The sequence below is a fragment of the Coffea arabica genome, chromosome 2c (genome assembly GCF_036785885.1).
Source record: "Coffea arabica cultivar ET-39 chromosome 2c, Coffea Arabica ET-39 HiFi, whole genome shotgun sequence".
Classification (NCBI taxonomy): Eukaryota; Viridiplantae; Streptophyta; class Magnoliopsida; order Gentianales; family Rubiaceae; genus Coffea; species Coffea arabica.
This window is the reverse complement of record NC_092312.1, coordinates 2,466,358-2,484,773: the sequence shown is the minus strand read 5'-3', so window position 1 is coordinate 2,484,773 and position 18,416 is coordinate 2,466,358. Positions and strand designations below refer to the sequence as shown.

The window sequence follows — 18,416 nt, the reverse complement described above, 5'->3', positions numbered from 1 at the left end:
AGCAGCGTAGTGCTGCATTGTCACTTTCAGCCAGCGATGATTGGCGTCTTCTGCAGCCACTGGCAACCAAAGGCCACCCGACTCAAAACACGAGAGAGAGGCCGCTTCAACTAAAATGCAATTTAAGTTTGTCATTAATGCCGTACCCAGAAGCAAATTACCCGACTATTGAATCAATCAGACATTTGATCAGCCGGAGTGTAATCGGGCCAGATGACTTCAACTCCACTCTCGAGTTGGCAAATGCTAAATATATTAAATCCGTATAATACACATCCATGCTCATGCTAAACCCTAGACTCGTCGAGACCAGAGAGCCACGGATCCTGGCACGAAGCTCGCGCTGTAAGGTTAAATTACCGAGTGTAGATATTAAACCAAAGTCAAAAGTTCGGAAAACTCAAAAGAAACTGGTTGAGCAGCGCGCATTGATTTCGTTTTAGGCCACCAGCTTTTAAAAATTCCAAATCGTAATAATTACTCGTAATCCAATATGCCATTTTCTCTGGATGTTTATATTTTAGTACATTAATTAATCATTATGGTCATCCAATAAAATGTAGCATTCATTATAGTTAGGAGATAAGAGTTAGTACAATACTACTACTGTTATTTGCAAAGCCATTTCGTGGGGTTAAATTGTTCATAAATGAATAATTTCGAAGCTGTTTCTTTCTTTCTCATTTTCTTTGCCATCCATGCTTTTTCTCCTGCGTCAACGTAGAAGACCTTTTGCAAGGAAGAAGATGCGATCATCTGAACTGAAACCCGTACTTTGGTGAAATATCATTAGGAAATTAATACTTCAAGGCTGCTTTGATTATGTGCATTCTGCAAAACGCACCAGTTTTATCACTCGTTCAGCCATATCCAATTACAATTTACAACTCCGTCTTACTAATATATTTACGTCTTAAGCGGCATACGTTCTCCCTTGCACGTACATGTACACATGAGATGGCACGTGCATTCACGTGAACAATTTAATAGACACTACTATTCTCTAGTGTTAAAGATTCTTTTGTCTCATCTTTTATCTCACTCCCCATCTCACCTTTCATTATATTATCATTTTTTCTTCATAAACATTCTATTTCAAATGACTAACAACAGGGTAACCAACAAATTATAAATGACTAAAAAAAGTAAAATGCCAGAGTAAAATAAAATTTTTATGAATTTTCTGTTGTATTTTTTGTTTTTTGGATCATATACCCGCAAAAATGCGTTGTACCATAAGGCCCGTTACAGCAATACTTCATTCCATTTTGCTGCCAATGAAAAGTTGGGACATAGCCATTACGTTGACACCTTCCCCAGTGACAATAGGTTGCCAGCTTTAGCCCCCACCACCGACGTTCGCGCACTGTTCGGGGGCTGCCTTTCTTCTTTTTCTAATTTATTTTTGTTGTTTTACTATAACTTTTGGCTTCTGCAGCTGTGCTGGTGTATTGTGGCAACTCATATGTAGGAGCCGCTCGACTTTCAAGCCACAAATAGACATTTTAAGCACTCTGTCGTCAGATGACTCGTAAGAAAGCTCTACTTTGGAACCAATTAGAACTTAGAAATCAACACGCAAAACAGTTGACTTAAGATGATCAGCAGCAGCACAAGAAATAATCTTACAGCCCTCTACGTCAGTACCACGTGAAGGCAAATAAGGAAATGCTCAACAAATAATTTAAGTAGTTTTGTACCTTAGATCTTTTTGGTAACACTGTGCATGAAATTTGAGTGCCATTGGGATACATTATTGTGTGTTTGTAAGCAGACGTATTGACTTTTCATAATGTTGCTTCTAAAATTTCAGGCAATGCAAGCCATTACATTTTATTCCAGCATTTGACTCCTTGTTTCCAACTTCCGCCCTTTTTTCATTTTTATTTTTTTTTTATGGAGGTGTGGAGTGGAGCGGAATTATACGTGCAAACTTCCACCCAAAGAATAGCATCTGACCTCTTAACTCAAAGGATCGCGCACAGTTCTATTCACGGTACAAGAATAACATAAAGGGAGATAATCAAAGTTACACTAACCTGACAGTTGGGGAAAATGTTCAAATCTGCAACATGGAGAAGTGAAAGGAAGATCAAAGCTGTCTTCAAAATGCAGTTTCAGGCAACACAGGTATGTTTTCAAGAAAGTGTAAACAGATTCTTCTACTTTTCTGTTTCTGTCACATCTTGGAGAAGAAGTTCTTGTTTGACTGTATTCTAAAAATCTCACCATCCTTGCTCAATTTTGATTAATATTCTCAGGTGCCACGTCTAAAAGCAAAAACGCTGGCGATTTCTTTGGTTCCAGCTGATGTCGGAAGGCCATCAGTGAGATTAGGAAAATCTTCAATTCGTGAAGGAACCTGTTCATGGGAAAGTCCTGTATATGAGACTGTGAAATTAGTCAAAGAGACAAAAACAGGAAAATTCAGAGGGAAAATCTACCATTTCATTGTCTCAGCAGTAAGTAAATACAATTTTCTCTCTCTATTTTCTCTCTCAAATGGAAATCTTTCACGAATTACCCACATCCTTGCAGGGATCATCCAAAGCAGGTCTCCTGGGAGAAGCATCAATTGATTTTGTGGATTTCTTGGAAGCCACATATCCTGTAATGGTATCTCTACCCATTGAAGCGACAAATTCAGGTGCAATTTTGCATGTGAGTTCTCTCTCTGTGTTAACATGCCACAACTACCACTTTCAATCGCTGTTATGATGAGAGCCTGTGAAATCTGATGATATCAGCACAATTCCCAGATCCCACACCACAAACAAATCCATGCAAACATGACCGTAACACTAAGCTCATATACTATAGCACATAAGAATTCCACGCACCATTAAACATTGTGTCCATGACAGGTTACCATTCAGAAGCTGGAACGAACTCTTGATGAAAGGTATGCACATCATCTTGTCTTCCACTTGAAAATTTATTTATGAAGTCAGATTAGAGAGTGCTTCACCTTGGAAATGCAGATATATAGAGGAAAACGAAAGCCCAACGACCAATTATCACAATGGGATTTTGGAGATGCAACTTCTAGACTCTGAAAACTCACAGAAGACAAACCTTGAATTTACTGAAGTAAGGTCTCAAATACTCCAACCCGTCTAAGGTCACATAGTGACAGAGAAACATATAAGAATAGAGAAGTTAAAACTTCAAAATCATCAAACTGGAAAGAAAGGAAAAGTTATCTTTTCCACAATGTCAAGCTCATAAGAGCTTAGATAATTTGCGCATCAAATATTTGATTGTGATATGAGGTCACTTTGATTGAATAAATGTTGCTCTACGTTGACATCAAGTTTATGAGTTTGATAAATAAAAACTACGTAGTTGGGAATTCCGAATGTCGCTCAATCATGCTGAGGTCCAGTTTAAGAGTATAAGCAAAACCATTTGTTATCTAAAATTTCCATTATTCCACAGGGGGAACAACCCAACAGAATAACATCTCAATACCCAGAGCAAAATGGCAGTGTTGAGGATACTCGATTTGACGATGCTAGTGCTTATCGGGTATGCTTGACTACTGCAGATAACACGCTTGAAAGGGTCTCCTTGGATGCTGATCCCCCAGGACATGTGTACCAGAGATACTCAGATGGGTTACTCAAGGACACTTCAGATGAAAGTGTAATTGACACTACGACAAGTCTACAGGAGAAATACGCAAGAGACAGAATACAAGAAGCTTCTAACGATGTTGGAAGGCTGAACACTAGAATCAAAATGTTGGAAAGGCAGGGGGAAGTTTCAGAACTGGAATTACAATCCCTAAGAAGGCAAATGGCAAAGGAAAGCAGGAAGGTAAAGGAATTATCGGAACAAATTGTTGCCCTGAAAAGCGAAAGGGATATACTGAAAAAAGAATGTGAGCAACTCAAGTCTTCACCAAAAGGCATAAATCAGGAGGAAATCTCAAACAACTCAGGCACGGAAACCAAAAATGTCAGTGAAATATCTGAACAAATCAAGCAACAACTACACCGTGAGAAGCATTTAAGTAAAAAGTTGAGGTCTCAGCTTCAGAAGACAGAAGACTCAAATTCAGAACTGATTCTTGCTGTAAGAGACCTAAAAGAGGTCTTAAGTAGAAAAGATAAGGAAATAGCTCATCTGGCAGGCCAAATACAGGCCAACCAAAATGAAGTAACATTAGAACTTGAAGAAACTCATGAAGAGCACAATAAAGCGGATGAAGTAGAACTCCTGAAACAGGAAAGAGCGAATCTATTTGCTGAAATGGAGATCTCCAGGAAAGAAAAAGAAGAACTAAAAAAGTGCATTCAACAGTTTACGTTGGACAATGAGAATCTAAAGAAGGAAAAGGCAGCTGTTTACTCTGATTTGGAGCAAAAACAGGGAGCAATGATGGAAATACAACATGAGTACTTGCTTTCCACAAGAACTGTGAAGCAACTCAAAGAGGAAACCAAAAACCAGGCAATACTGTACTCAGAATATTTGACTATAATAGATGAGCTCAAAACCAAAGTTCAAAGTCTGGAGGAAGAACTCGAGAAGGAGGCAAAGTATTTTCAAGATAACTTGACAGCAGAGGGCAGGGCCATGGTTGAGCAGGAACAAAGGGCCATACAAGCAGAGGAAGCATTAACAAAGGCTAACTGGAGTAATACCAAAGAAACAGAGCATCTTAGGGAAGAGCTCAAAAGAAAATCTGAAGAATTGATATCCAAGATCGATGAGAATGAGAAACTAACTGCACAGGCAGTTGCCGAAGGCAACCAACTTCGTATGCACAGCAAATTTCTTGAGAAATTACTTCAGAAAGCGAATGATGAGATCCAACTAAGCAAAAATGAATATGAAAGAAAACTCCTAGATCTTTCGAAAGGAATCCATCTGGAAGCACAAAGCATGGGGATGGTATCACAAAGAGTTGATGGTGCCAAAGCAAATGATGTGAAAGCAAACAATAGGGAGGATGGAAGGTTAAAACACGAGAAATCTGCACACTCTCAAGCAAGATATGAGATAGGCACAATGATAAATGACAAGGAGCAAAGGAAGAGGGAATATGGTGACTCAAAGATGCTGCAGAAATGGACTGAACAAAAAGAAGAGTTGGAAAGAGAACTTCTTCTGGTGAAAATGGAAGCTGAAAAGTTAATAGAGGAAAATATTACCTTGAGGAATCTGATTGATGAGAAGAGCAAAAGAGATGAGATCTTACATCCAGAGGTGGAAAAACTAGTAATTCAGTATCATAAATCGAAATGTTCTTCACAAGAAATGAAGTTGGAGAATAGGGACTTGAAGAAACATGTGTCCAAACTACAGGTAGACCCAAATAAGAAGAAGGTAAAGATTAGCACAAATAGAGAACTAAATAGGAGTAGATGTGGACTTATTCAAATGTTTAAGCATGTACACAATGTGAATGAATCAACTAGGTACATAATCATAAATAGGTACAATGAAGACAATAATTGAGCGTGAACCATGACTTAATTAGTAGCCAAAAAGATGAAGACTGCACAGTAAACAGCACATATGCATCATAAATAGGTACAATGAAGTTAAGAACCATAGCTATATAAAATTCCTTACCGCAAAGTAGAGCACTAAGGCATCTGATATAGGTTCACAACCACACAACCACTGTTTAACATATTATACTTTATAACTTATTTGATTAGGTTGCATTGTATTCCAACAAGTGGTTTGAATAACTAGCAGATAACAGGCTCTAACAACCCAAAATTGAGATTCTTACTATTTTATCCATTTGCTGAAAGTAATTAGCATGTACCAAGTATTCACATTTATTTGTATGTATTCTGGCCTTGTTTTACAACCAACGTACAAAACTGCAATCTGCCAATTTTTAAATGGCAGAAATGATGTTGCTATATACACTGGAGAACAGCAGAATCAAAGTAAGGATGCATCTATTAGATCTATTCAAACAGATTATTATCTTGGTTACTTCACAACTATGCCAGAAGTATTTTTTGCTTTTGTTTATGTGTGGACATACCTGATGCTTATATGGAAACATGCAAATTGGTGAACATATAGATAAAAACAAGTACACCCACACATACATACACCCATACACACACAGACACATATATGCACATAACTTCTAACTAGTAGCTAAAAGTTTGCTAAAGTGAAGGTCATGAAAATGTTCCTTCAGGTTTAAAACCTGGATTAAGAACTGCAGCCCATGGACTTCCAACAAAAGAGTTCTAAGTTATTTTAATAGTTTCCTATCAAAGAAGTAACCACTTTCTCAACGCAAGCATTGTCCAGGAAACTATTATCAATTGTTGGACAAGATTCTACCTGGGTCAATCAATTGCAGTCACAATCCATATATAGAAATCATAATTGCTTAATCAACCAGTCTGACATCCGCATGAGTAATTTCCATTATCTAAGGCACCAAAACATCAGTGCTTCTTCATACAGGATCTTGAGATATGTGGTAGTAATCCATGAATCAGAAGGTAACTAAGGGCACTGCTGATCTTGATGTACAGGAGACTAAACCAGTTAAGGATGTTGTCATGTGTGATAAAACACCTGAAGAAGGGATGCACAGTTTGGGCATGTTAAAAAGCAATGAGTCAGAAATTGCAAAATCTCAAAGGTAATTTGGCACAACTCATTGACCGCAAGATTTAAAGCTTTTTATCTGAGATAATTCTGCCTCCCACCATGCATTCATGAGTAAGACATGCAACTGAAGATATTGAACTACCTGCCTTTTCCACAGAGATCAAATTAGCTCACAAAGAGAGCTGAACCTGGGTAATCACCATGCCAACCACATCGCTGATCTGGCCGAATTTTCAAGCGAAGTAACTTTCCTAAAGGAACTGAACACACATTTGGCACTTGAACTAAAAGAGATGCAAGAAAGATATTCAGAAATGAGTCTCAAATTTGCAGAGGTAGAAGGAGAAAGGCAACAACTTGTTATGACATTACGCAACCTAAAGAATGGAAAGAAGACATAGTGTTCTGTCATAGTAAGTCTTCTATGTAACTTATCCCTGAGTAAGAAACAATAATTAGTAGGACGCATCTACCAGTTTCTAGGCCAGGAAGTATGCATACTGAGGCACATTCTTTCAGCATTTTCCTCATCTGTGTCCATTTTCCTTAACAGACAGGAATAAAGCAATCCTAAACTAAATGCCTGAATGAGTTAGCCACAGAGTTTTAAACTTTTCCTTCTAATATTCAACAAAATCAGGACATGCATCAGCATCAACTCCCAGAGACAAATTAGATCTGTACTTGCAGGTAAAAATGTATAGCGTATTTAGAACTGGATATAGTATCAAAGATCAACTTAGATCACACTATAAAGAAAAGGACAAAATTTAGATCCAATTAAAGTTAGAATGAGTCTCGTTCTCTCCAACTCTCACAAACCAGTGGCTCAAAAAACCTAAAAGAAAATAAAATTCTTAAATAGATGATGAGCATGGGGAGCAGAGACAAGGATCAAGCACCCAGTTTAAAGATAAAATTTATCTTCTCAGAAACTTCCAGTTCCTTTAAACTCAATGCCATTAAGCATCTTATAGTGTCCAAGAAAACAAGGGATACTTCATCGGGAGGGTTGTACGAGGCCAAGGACAAAGAGTGCTACTGAATTTTGAAATTAACTGTCATTCCTTTCTTTAACTGACCTTCTCAACTAAGAAACAAAATAAATGCAAAAGAAAAACACCAAGATAAAAGGAACCATACTTCTGCAGATTTGCCTTTGATAAGTGGGCCCTCTACCAAACCCTGAGTTGGTTTTACCTGGGACAGAGTAGAAAGGTGTGCCAAACAAATGGTCCAACAGTTGAATCCAATGTATTCTGCAATTAACCTGATTCTAGTAACTGCTAGCACTGAGTACAGCATCTCTTCATTAGAGCTACACACAGCCTACATGCCCGTCAACATTGTGATTCCTTAATAAGCTAACCTGTTGTCTAAATACCCGCATCCTGTCAGTACTTGCCATTGTCATAGTTGCTGCATAATTTTTCTGCTCAAAGTAGAAGAATTCTTATCACTCCAGGTAAGCTTACTCTGCCCTCCCTTACCAATTGTTGTGAAAGATAGAGTCTGCATCAGTTAACTAGTTAGGAGTATTACTATGCAATTTAGATGAAATCCACATACTTCAAAGTTAACTCACTCGCTTTGCTCTCTTGTCTACTGGAGTCCAAGCGGGAAGGATTGAATGTGAAGCTTTCTCATTCTTGGGTAGAGATGATGGTTTTACCAATTGCTTTTGTCTCCTTTGTTCAATCGATTTTTTCGAACCACCAATATTTTGGTACTTGTAATATTCAAGAATAGATGGGCTTTTCCTCTTACTGGCATTTGATTTGTTCGTGGACGACCCAAGAGGAGGAGGAGATATGCCGGGTGGAAGAGATTGCTGACGTGTTCTACTTTTTTCCTTGATTCTATTTAGGAACTCCACAGTCCAAGGCGACTCCCTTAGTGGTGTTTGACCAGAGTGAATGGCATCCCATAGAGGTGTCCCACCACAATGAGCACTATCTTTTTCTTGCATTCGCTGGTTATAGGAATCTATTGCAGTTTTTTGTTGCATGCTGTCATGCAAGAGCCCCTTCTGGTGCATAGGAGAAAACTTGTGGATGTCAGAACAGTAGTCTGGAGCATTTTTATTTTTTCTCATTGAGTTATATTCATTAGTACTTTGACAAATCCAGACATCCAAGTCAGAGTCAATTTCAGCAGAAGTTGGGAAGTTAGCAAGGCCGCTTGAACCAAATGATAGTTTTCTTGTGGTTCTAGACATACCTGTTGCCCAGTCCTTGTTCACATCATGAGGTGAGAAACTTAAAGAGTTCAACTCTGGAATTTCTTTTCTCAACATTGCAGCGAGATTAGTATCAATAACTTCACCTTTTAAATCCTCCTGCTGATTTCCGGATTTCTCTTTCCCAAGTCTATGAGATCTGTTCCTTGCAGCCATATGCAATATCTCTTCTACACCAAAATTCGTGTTGTGCTGAAGATATTTTGGTTTTTGACTCTCTTCTAATTTAGGAGGACCTTCAGTCATTCCAAATGCATAATTCCTCATCATATTTGCCTCCACTTTCTTCCTTTCACAAAAAAATTTATCATCAAAGGTTAAACCAGGTTTTCCACACTCATCAATTATCTCAGAATTTTCTGACATCCAAATATTGCGTGGGGCAGATGCTCTTGGAGGACTCAATCTAACATCTGGAAATAGTGTAGGGGACTCAAAATGGCATAATTCATTTTCATAGATGTTAAATTTGGGATGATCGTCAGTGCATTTCCTCTTCTTTGTTTCAGAGTTGCTTCCTGGTTGAATCCTACCAGGAACATATGATACTGATGAGGAGCTATCAGTCATTCCAGATTTAGAATCCTCTCGCTCCCCATATTGACACAAAAGACCAAGTAAAGCAACACTTTCATGAGGAATTTTATGCTTCTGAACTGCATGAATCCTACAGTCATGTGACCATTCTAAAAAGTCAATTAGTGAGCTGCCAGAAGTCAATATGGCATGAGCTGAAAGAGGATTTATTGAAGGAAATGCAGTAAGAAAGGATTCTGCTAGACTTTCTGAGTCAGGCATTTTGGGATACAGGCCTCTGGTGAGCTTGATTACAGCTTCAATGCAGGATAGTATAATCTCATCTGTCATAACAGAAGAATAAGAACAAAAGATCTGCAAATCAATTCCCAGGCTAGCTGCAGCAGCATACAGCTTGTCTGATGATTCCATGACGCCAGCCAGGAAATGTCTTTCCCCCTCAAATACCTAATAAAACAAATAGAAAAGAACAATATGTTCAAATGCATTGTTAGACGCTATAACAGAATATTGCGGAAAAAGGCCCAACAATATATGAAACATATATAACAATTCACATCAGCCTTTTGATAATTTCGTAATATATAATAGAGAAGAACAGAACTAAATTGTAAGCTCTTAAATTGTTTTTGTGACTTGTCATTACAAGTGACTTATTCTTGTGAGACAGAATATAAGTACTTGAAATACAATGAGATATCATCTCTCACTGAAGTCTTTTGAGGTATAAGCAAACAAGGTCACCCACTAAACAGACAAAATATGCTCTTAAATAAGAGTATACTGTTTGATCGAAAGATTTGCATTACCTGTAATAATCCTGTATTTTACTTTCCTTTTATGATAGATGTGATGTGTTAAACTTTTACTAATGCTTGAACATTTTTGGCCTCCTCTTAAACTGGATTGAGCGTAGTTCACTACTTCAACCCATCGTTGCTTGAAGTTTGTTTAATTAGTGAAGTGCGCAATGGCATTAAACAAAAAAGATGTGGTTAATAATATGTATATTGCTAGGTTTCATAACATTGCATAATAGCACCTACTGTAAATCTACTTCCCCCAACACTCAAAGGAAAATATTTCACAAACAGAAAAGCTTGATGAGCACTGTTTATTTTTTCGGTCACAGAAAAGAAAAGTTTCAAAAAATTGACGAAAAAGTTAAGGAAAATTCAAGCAGGTTTTGAACCTAGAATTTGGGATGAAACACAATCTATGCTGCTATTTATCTGTCCCTTGCATGTTGGAAGCTCAGCTCAAAAATCAATTGATAAACATGTGCCAAACTTGTTTAGCTAGCTTCATATCCAAACCAAGTTGTAACTCTTACGGAGTACAGATTTTAGCTCATGAAATCAACACTATAGTACAAATGTAAATAATGATAACATAAACACTTGCCAACATTTTATTCCTATAATCATAAGCTAAAACTTCAGACAAACAAGCTAATGTTCCAAGATGTTTATAGTTGGTTCCTTGTCAAGTTAGTGCAGTATTTATCCTCAACTCCATTCATTAATCAATCAGAAGAAAACTAAAACAAGCGGAACAGTGTCATCCAGATCACTTAAATGCTAAAGCCCTTCTTCTATTTTGTTGGAAGTGGCATTGGGGGAAGCCTAGCAAAGTCAAATGCATTTTTCATTATGAAAATCCAAACAAGTAACCTAATAAGCCATCAAGCAGCTAAAGGTGTATTTAGAGATGATGCCAACATCATAAGCCCTCCAACAAAAATCCTGCAGCCTACCTTGGCTCCAGACTTTGTACACTATCATAAAGACATTTGAAAAAGAAAGTATTTTCAACATCCTTGATACCTAGAAGAGTTAACTGGAACCAGCAGAAATAAAAGAAATAGTGCACTGAAAAGCTCATTTATATATGTACATATCTGGCATGTAATAAGCTACCTCTTAGTGCAATATGCAATTCATTGCTGATATACAAGCCCATTCTGATCAGATTGAGATGATTAATATGTTCATGATGCAAAATCCTATTTCATGGTACATATCCTTCATCTGACAAGATATGCAAAATGCCACATCCTATCAGTGTACAATTAACTTATTCTCCGACATCAAATCATGAATTCCAGCATACTGTCCAACAAACAGGTGTATTCTAACCCTAAATAGCAAATACTTAATGAAATGTATCTACACAAAGCAACAGTTTCCAGTGTTCCTAAAAGCATAGGTAGGATACTTACCAGAATGCAGCTGCTGAAAGCATAACTTAATGATGTTAAAATACTGGCTGCTATATTCTCAACATATAAGGATAGGCAAGAAAATGCCTCATCAGGAGCAGAAGATTTCTTTCTAATGTTCTTTAAGTCGTACCATGCAAGGCAATTTGCAGCATCAAGTACAACATCAACCGGTAGATTTAGGTCGCGCTCTACAACTTGTGCTCCCTCTTTCTCCAGTGCAAGAATCTTTTGGTATGTGCTTCTCCTGGAAATTACCATTTCCTTATCAAAATTTTTAGTGTTAACTACGACTATGTCAGGAAAGGAAGGTGCGTTTGTGGGGATCTCTTTTGATTCCATAGCCAATGAGGCAGAATGCAAAGGCTTCAGATAGCACTCTTGACCTCCAACTACAGCTTCAACTGGGACTTTGTTGTGGTTCTCCTCAAGAGGTACAAAATTCAGCAGGTCCTCCATCTTATTGTTGCTCTCATTCAACACCAGATTAACGTGAAGATGACCTTTCTGGCAATGAGATCAATATGAGAAGATAACTGTGTGAATCTACAATGTTTTTATGATATAATAGAATTACAATAATGAATTGCAAGGAGGTAGCATCCTGACAACCATGCTTTTAAAGACTTTAACATAATAATTTACTGTCACTAAAATGAAAAGATTATACACGCTCATCAAAAAAAGAAAAAAGAAAATATAACTTTAGAGTGAATCAAAGACATGGCAGATCCATGTGATTCCAGATACAATATGCATGCCAACAATTACAAATTCATCAAATGGTTATGTCAAACCCCCAGCAGGACAACCTCAAAGAAGAATACACCTCCTTAATTCTTTTTTCCAGCTACCAGCAATCATATAGCAAAATACCACCAATTATGCAATTACTCATTGACTGCCAAAAAGAACACCCAGACCATTGACAATAGTGATGTCACATGTCAGATCAAGTATCTAAATGTAAGCCAAACAAAAAGTAACAAGTTCTTGAAATTTTTCAATGCCAATCAACTTCTAGTGGTAAGTCACAAATCTCTTTTCTATCAAAACAACATATCAAGCACTGCTTATCTAGCAAAGTGAATTAGAAAGAAAATTATAAAAGCATTTTGATATGGATCACTGCATTATATCAAGAAGAGCATGGACTTTCTTATTAAATGACATCATGCTAGCTTTTCTGAATACCTATATCATATCCTCTTCGGAAGATAACTAAAGAACAACTACATGTGACAGAGAAAGATCAGTCAAAGAGATTAACAACATCTTCCCAAGCATCAAAAAAGAGACTTGCCATTGTACTGCCCCTGCTCTTGGGCATGTCAACACCGTAACAAATTGCTTTAGGAATTGCTGATTCCTCCAGCTTCACCTTGAGGAAATAAAGACAAGGACCACGATCTAATTTCGAGGAGATGCTGCTGACTCTAGATGATTCACGCGAACCACCATATTCCAGGATAACACCAAATTTGTCATATGGAAATGACGCAGAAAAATACCTAGAAGGTCCACAACAAAATATTATCTACTGCTTTAAAATTCTTTGCAAGTCTATGACATTTCTTAGTGCCTTGATCCAAACCAAAAGAACTATAAACTTCAAATATAATAGAACAGAAACATGATTGCTTTATATATGATCTCAGATAAAACAGCAGGTCTTCGCCTAGTGCACCCATTAGGTTCCATGAAGTTACATAAGATTAGTTACACCTGAACAACTTACAACACCCCACCTTGATCTGCTATATCTGACATTAGCATTGCATGATGTGCTAGGTCTAATTGCTAGACTACAAATACTTCAGCCACCAATAAAGCATTAGGGAGAAAAAAATTCTAAATGCAGTGAAACTCATGGGCCTATTTCCATTATGGCAATCTTTTAACCCTTCTACTTCAAGTTTAGAAACATCCTGGCAATATTTATAAACAAAATATTTTGCATTACAAAGATGGATAAAGAACTCTCATGATATTGATGAAACCAGTTCTTATTAATACTATAAATGGTTTTATAATTGAACTGCAAAGACAAGCAACTTACAGTATTATTTTGGATCAAATGGATCTTCCTCCCCTGTCCTATTAATATAAATTTCAGGAACAGATCTAGCATGAGATGTCAAAATACCGTTAAACACGAGATGATGGATCTTCTAACACCCAGCAGACTGTTACACAGCATTGCTATGATGAATAATCTATTCTTTAATCACCTATGGACAATGAAATACAATAACCACCAAACTAATGATGCATAAATATCAAAAATGGGTGACATAATTTGTTATCGTCTGAAAATGCCCTGTATCTATGGTTATTTATGGAACTCATTACTCAGTTAAGCACAAGCTTATCTTAATATTAGCCTAGTCATGTGCAGTTTGAGCCATTAAGACTGAACTTAAAAAGATAGTAATACAGATGCCAAATTCTTCAGCACCAAGGAACATCAACTTGTTATCATAGTAAGTTTATGGAAACATCTATGGTACCAAATCTTGTTCATGCAACAACATTACTTACTCGTAAGATACTAAACAGCAATCTGCTTGAGAGATCATACTCGTAGGATCAGCAAAGTCATTTATTTTATCCTGTTTGCAAGTATTTGTCCAAATATTTTGTGATTCATTGTATGATATCTTCATTGAAGTCAAAAATCTCTTTAGTGGCCACCAATAAACTGGCTCTGCAACAATTAATACTTTGAGACCATTCTCACTCAAACTTGACTCAAGTACTTGTTGAACAACAGAAAGTGATGGGTGGAATTTGGTTATTTCTTTTTCCGCCTTTTCGCACATATTCTGAATCAAGTTCTGGAGGAAGCTGAATCTTGATTTTAAGCCCTGAAGGTTAGTAGACAAATTGTGGATGTATAGCTGAGCAGCATGCAAACCATAGTAGCACAAGTACCAAGCCATCTGTTTAATTGCACTGAGAGCCACCAATGACATGAAATTTTCATTAGCAAGAGAAGGAATTCCTGGCGCACTTATCTTCTTAATGCGGTCCATTATTTCTTCTTTCCGCACCCGAAGGAAAGAAATGTCATCCAGATCTTGATAGGGGTAGAGATCCTTTATCAATTCAGCATCACTCAGTAAGATTCCCAGAAAACTTTTCTGGAAATTATCAATGAGTGACAAAATTTCATTTGACAATTCTACTTGGAGCATCTTGATATCCCATTTCTGCAAAGGCGCCTGATTAACACCACGTGCAGGAAGAGAATCACCAGAATGAACCACAGGTAGCACTGTGTCTTTAAAAATGGAGTTTTCATGAGGTTTACACTTTTTCCTTCCTCCACCACACTCATGATGAGAGTTCAAAAGGAAATCCATTTCATTAAATTCTGTTGTAGTTTCAACATTAACATTGACGTGTGCAGCCCCCTTCTTAGATTGTATCTCTCTAGTTACTCCCTTTCTGTCATCTTCATTCAGCTGTGTTTGAGAAGCCACTTCTTCATGAGAGATTGGAGGTAAAGAAATGCCATGTAAATTTATTTGCAATATTTCCTTGTTTTCTCCCAAATTTGGTTCATCAATAATGCCACCTGAGAGGACACAGTCCAACTGTAGCATCCTGTTATCGATGCTGTCCAATGTAAAATCAATGCTGTACGTGTCTATCTCTTCAAATGCCTTCCAACAGGAGGAATATCTACTAGAATTCCAGTAATCTTCCTCGAAAAAATGCCAGTCTAAATACAGACAGTCAAATGTAGAGGCTGATTCTGGCTCCAAGGCAGAAAATACTTTCTCAACCACTGACACCACTGAAACTGGCTTTTGGCAGTCCAAAAGAATGGGCACAGGCAATGATCTAAAAGCATCATCAACAAGAATGAGATCATTACAAGCAATTAAGTCATCAAAATTCTTAAACTTCATTGCTTCACTAAACATTAGGTCACATTCCTCTGCTGTGCGCTTTATTGCTAAACAATAGAAGACTTCAATGAAGTTATACAGATCTATGTCAGTGAACTGAAATTCCTCAAATAGAACTAAGTTCCTTGAAAAATTGGATATATCCTGAGAGGTCTTGTGGTGTGATAACAACATATGCCCAACATCTGGATCTTCTTTGTCAATAACGAAATCAATTTCTTCAAGGAAATTTGAGCACCCCACCCCTATTTCAGGGTGGTGCATTACTGAACAATGATTTGACAGATACACAAGTAAGTCAAATTCTTTAAAATCCAAATGCACCTTGTCGTTACTTGCTATCTCATCTTCTTGTATCCATTTTTGAGACTCAATATTTTTGAAAATTATAAGTTCATTCTTCATGGCTATGTCATTGAAAATACCCAGGCTTGCCTCATCAATTTCGAAAACAGGAAATTTTTGTACACAAGAACCAAGTTGTCCCCTAGTAGAACCAGAATCTTCCAAGAGATCAGCTTTTTGTTCCATAAAGTACTCTCTCGAGACATCATCAACTGAATAGACTGCTTGGTGAATTTCAAAAAAATCCTGCATCCTGAGTTCAAGATTGGGCATATCCTGAAAGAATGACGCAAATGCCAAGGCATAATAAGTATAATTTGACCAGACATTCAACTGTCAGACCTCCTACTTTGTCCACATTACATGAGACAATTCTTAAATATATAGTGACAAGAAGGAAAAATAACTGCAAAACCTGGAGTAGACCTTCCTATTTGTTATTCGACGTTTGTCAATTATACCCTTATAATTAACTTTGGGCGCACTTAATGAATAACACCTTTTCTATTAAAAGTTAGTAGAGAGCAAGGTCTTACTCTGCTTCTCCACCTTCAAATTCTCTAGATAAAGCTATAACGCACCCATTCTAAATAACACAGCCACAAAGTGACCATTCCTACGACAAAAAACAGACTATAGTTTCCTGAAGATTCTATTGCCTAACCTGCACTAATGTTTAATTTGCCTTTGCCAAAAGTGAAATTACATAGCTCAAACAGAAGCAGAAAAATATTATATACCTATACACCGGTATCTGGTAATGTTTAATTTGCCTTTGTGCCACCCAAAAGTGAAATTACATAGCTCAAAACAGAAGCAGAAAAAAAAATTATATATCTATACACAAGTATCTGGTAAGGGAAGAAGTTTAAATCCATACCACATTACTCGCAAGCTGGGGAATATCAGAAAAAATTTTCACGTTCTCCTTCTGAGGCTGAAGATCATATTTCTGATGGAAATAACCCATAAAAAGAAAATAGAACATTTCAATCACTTTATATACATATTACAGAAAGTAAGCAGCGTGCCAAATGGAGAAATTAACCATTTGAAAGAACAATTTGACCTCTGGAATTTCAAACTGGAAGATATTGAGATTATTGGTTCCCTTAATGTCAGAAGCGATGTCATCTTTCTCCTGAAATAACATGAACCATTCTATAGATAATGTCTTGAACAGAATTAAGTAATGAGGAAAGCATCTAGTAATTCTAAGTACATCAACCTTTAATAATTTATCTCCAGGATTATCGATCCCCTCCTTTCCATTATACAACACATTGTTGCATTCTTGCAAATCAAAAGATATGTATAGGATTAAGTTCATCAAACAAAAGGCAGTAGAAAGTTGAAATAAGCTTTAATGAGTTTGAGCACATTGAAATGCTTCGCCGTAGAAGATCAAAAGTGGAAAGCATAACTCGTAGTCACAAAATCTACTTCCCCGCAAAGATAATCAATTTTAACAGCGATATACACAGCATTTTAAAACATTAGTTAACATGAAGACTAATGAATCCACTTGAATACTTCCAGTAATTCTATAACAATTCATCATGAAGAGATCCACAGAAGCAGTTAAAAAATGAAAAAAATATTTCATGTGCCAAATGAACCTTGTCTGAAAAATCTTTTAATCAGACAAATCATTAGAAGGCATAAGACCATGTCATCATGCTCCAGAATTCGTAAGAGAGAGAGAGAGAGAGAGGACAAATTTTATTTTAAAAAAAAAAGCTCAAAAAATGTAATTGCTGCAAATCGCAGCATCACCACGGGAAAATCCTGTTGTAATAGTAGTAAGATTCCCTTACACTGCATAGACATTTACTCATCACGCTTCAGAGCTTCACATCATTATCAAAATACCACAAAAATACAGTATCACATACTTCAACAAGAAGAGAAACAGCTGATCGTGCTTGGTGAATAATAGAATTCACCTGCGAAGCATCAACCTCGACCATAAAATCAGCACAAAAACTCCGCAGTTCACGAGAGCAAGCTGTTCCAGTGAAGGATAGATCATCTGTGGAATCTCCGATTTCTGCAGCATTGATCAATTGCGGAAGGACATTGGATAAGAACTTGTTGAGAGAGGTTCCTATCGGCAATTTCTCGATTTCAAGAGATACGCTGAGGGGGGAAATGTCGTCGAAGCACCTCTGAAGGTGTTGGTGAATTGAGGTGTAGGACGGAGGAAGGTGTGGGGGAGAACAATGGAGAAATTCTAGGGTTTCGGTGGGGGAGTTGAAGCAATCGGCGGGGAGGAATCGAGTGCGCATGTCACGTTGTTTACAAGCTACCAGTGAAAAAAAGAAGGAAAAAGGGAGTGAGGGTGAGAGAGAAATAGATGATGCAGGCCTGCAGTGTCCTGAGCCTAACGGGTGGGGTCTTTGATTTGAAAATGCTTTTGGCGGTTAGATGAGCGGGTCTTTTATACTGATGAAGGGTGGGCTTTCATCATAATTGGGCTCTCTAGCAGGAAGGTTTTGAAGCAGGAGCTCCGCCCAAAACGAGCTCTGGTAAACTTTTAAGAATGCAGCAAAAGAGG

The 18,416-nt window shown here is 37.3% G+C and overlaps 2 protein-coding genes across 3 annotated transcripts; one reads left to right on the top strand and one right to left on the bottom strand.

Moving 5' to 3' along the window:
* The first annotated feature begins 1,995 nt into the window (after window positions 1-1,995).
* LOC113725035 (uncharacterized) lies at window positions 1,996-7,184 on the top strand. 2 transcript variants are annotated; one of them, XM_027247999.2, is made up of 8 exons: window positions 1,996-2,130; window positions 2,262-2,462; window positions 2,539-2,661; window positions 2,865-2,902; window positions 2,982-3,090; window positions 3,439-5,313; window positions 6,522-6,631; window positions 6,758-7,184. In XM_027247999.2, exons 1-8 carry the CDS (start codon window positions 2,056-2,058, stop codon window positions 6,999-7,001), a joined length of 2,775 nt encoding a protein of 924 aa, XP_027103800.2. In that variant the 5' UTR covers window positions 1,996-2,055; the 3' UTR covers window positions 7,002-7,184. The 2 variants fall into 2 exon arrangements, with proteins under 2 accessions (XP_027103800.2, XP_027103799.2); XM_027247998.2 differs by having other exon boundaries at window positions 3,439-5,334.
* On the bottom strand, window positions 2,021-18,246 carry LOC113725034 (protein SHORTAGE IN CHIASMATA 1). Its single transcript, XM_072073408.1, has 10 exons — window positions 17,806-18,246; window positions 16,929-17,000; window positions 16,740-16,811; window positions 14,139-16,135; window positions 12,897-13,108; window positions 11,598-12,100; window positions 8,186-9,823; window positions 6,325-8,112; window positions 2,445-2,926; window positions 2,021-2,362 (listed from the first exon to the last, which is right to left on the bottom strand). The coding sequence occupies exons 1-8, from the start codon at window positions 18,145-18,147 to the stop codon at window positions 8,011-8,013; spliced, it is 4,938 nt and encodes a 1,645-aa protein (XP_071929509.1). The 5' UTR covers window positions 18,148-18,246; the 3' UTR covers window positions 2,021-2,362; window positions 2,445-2,926; window positions 6,325-8,010.
* Between the last annotated feature and the right edge of the window lie 170 nt (window positions 18,247-18,416).

Bases quoted from the DNA above. Each gene is read 5' to 3' on its own strand.
- LOC113725035 (XM_027247998.2), top strand. From the start codon at position 2,056: ATGTTCAAATCTGCAACATGGAGAAGTGAAAGGAAGATCAAAGCTGTC. The intron at 2,131-2,261 runs GTATGTTTTCAA...TAATATTCTCAG, and splicing joins TGCAGTTTCAGGCAACACAG to GTGCCACGTCTAAAAGCAAA. The intron at 5,335-6,521 runs GTAAAGATTAGC...CTTGATGTACAG, and splicing joins TAGACCCAAATAAGAAGAAG to GAGACTAAACCAGTTAAGGA.
- LOC113725034 (XM_072073408.1), bottom strand. From the start codon at position 18,147: ATGCGCACTCGATTCCTCCCCGCCGATTGCTTCAACTCCCCCACCGAA. The intron at 13,109-14,138 runs GTAAGTAATGTT...TGGACCTTCTAG, and splicing joins TGCTGTTTAGTATCTTACGA to GTATTTTTCTGCGTCATTTC. The intron at 8,113-8,185 runs GTGAGTTAACTT...TAACTGATGCAG, and splicing joins TAGACAAGAGAGCAAAGCGA to ACTCTATCTTTCACAACAAT.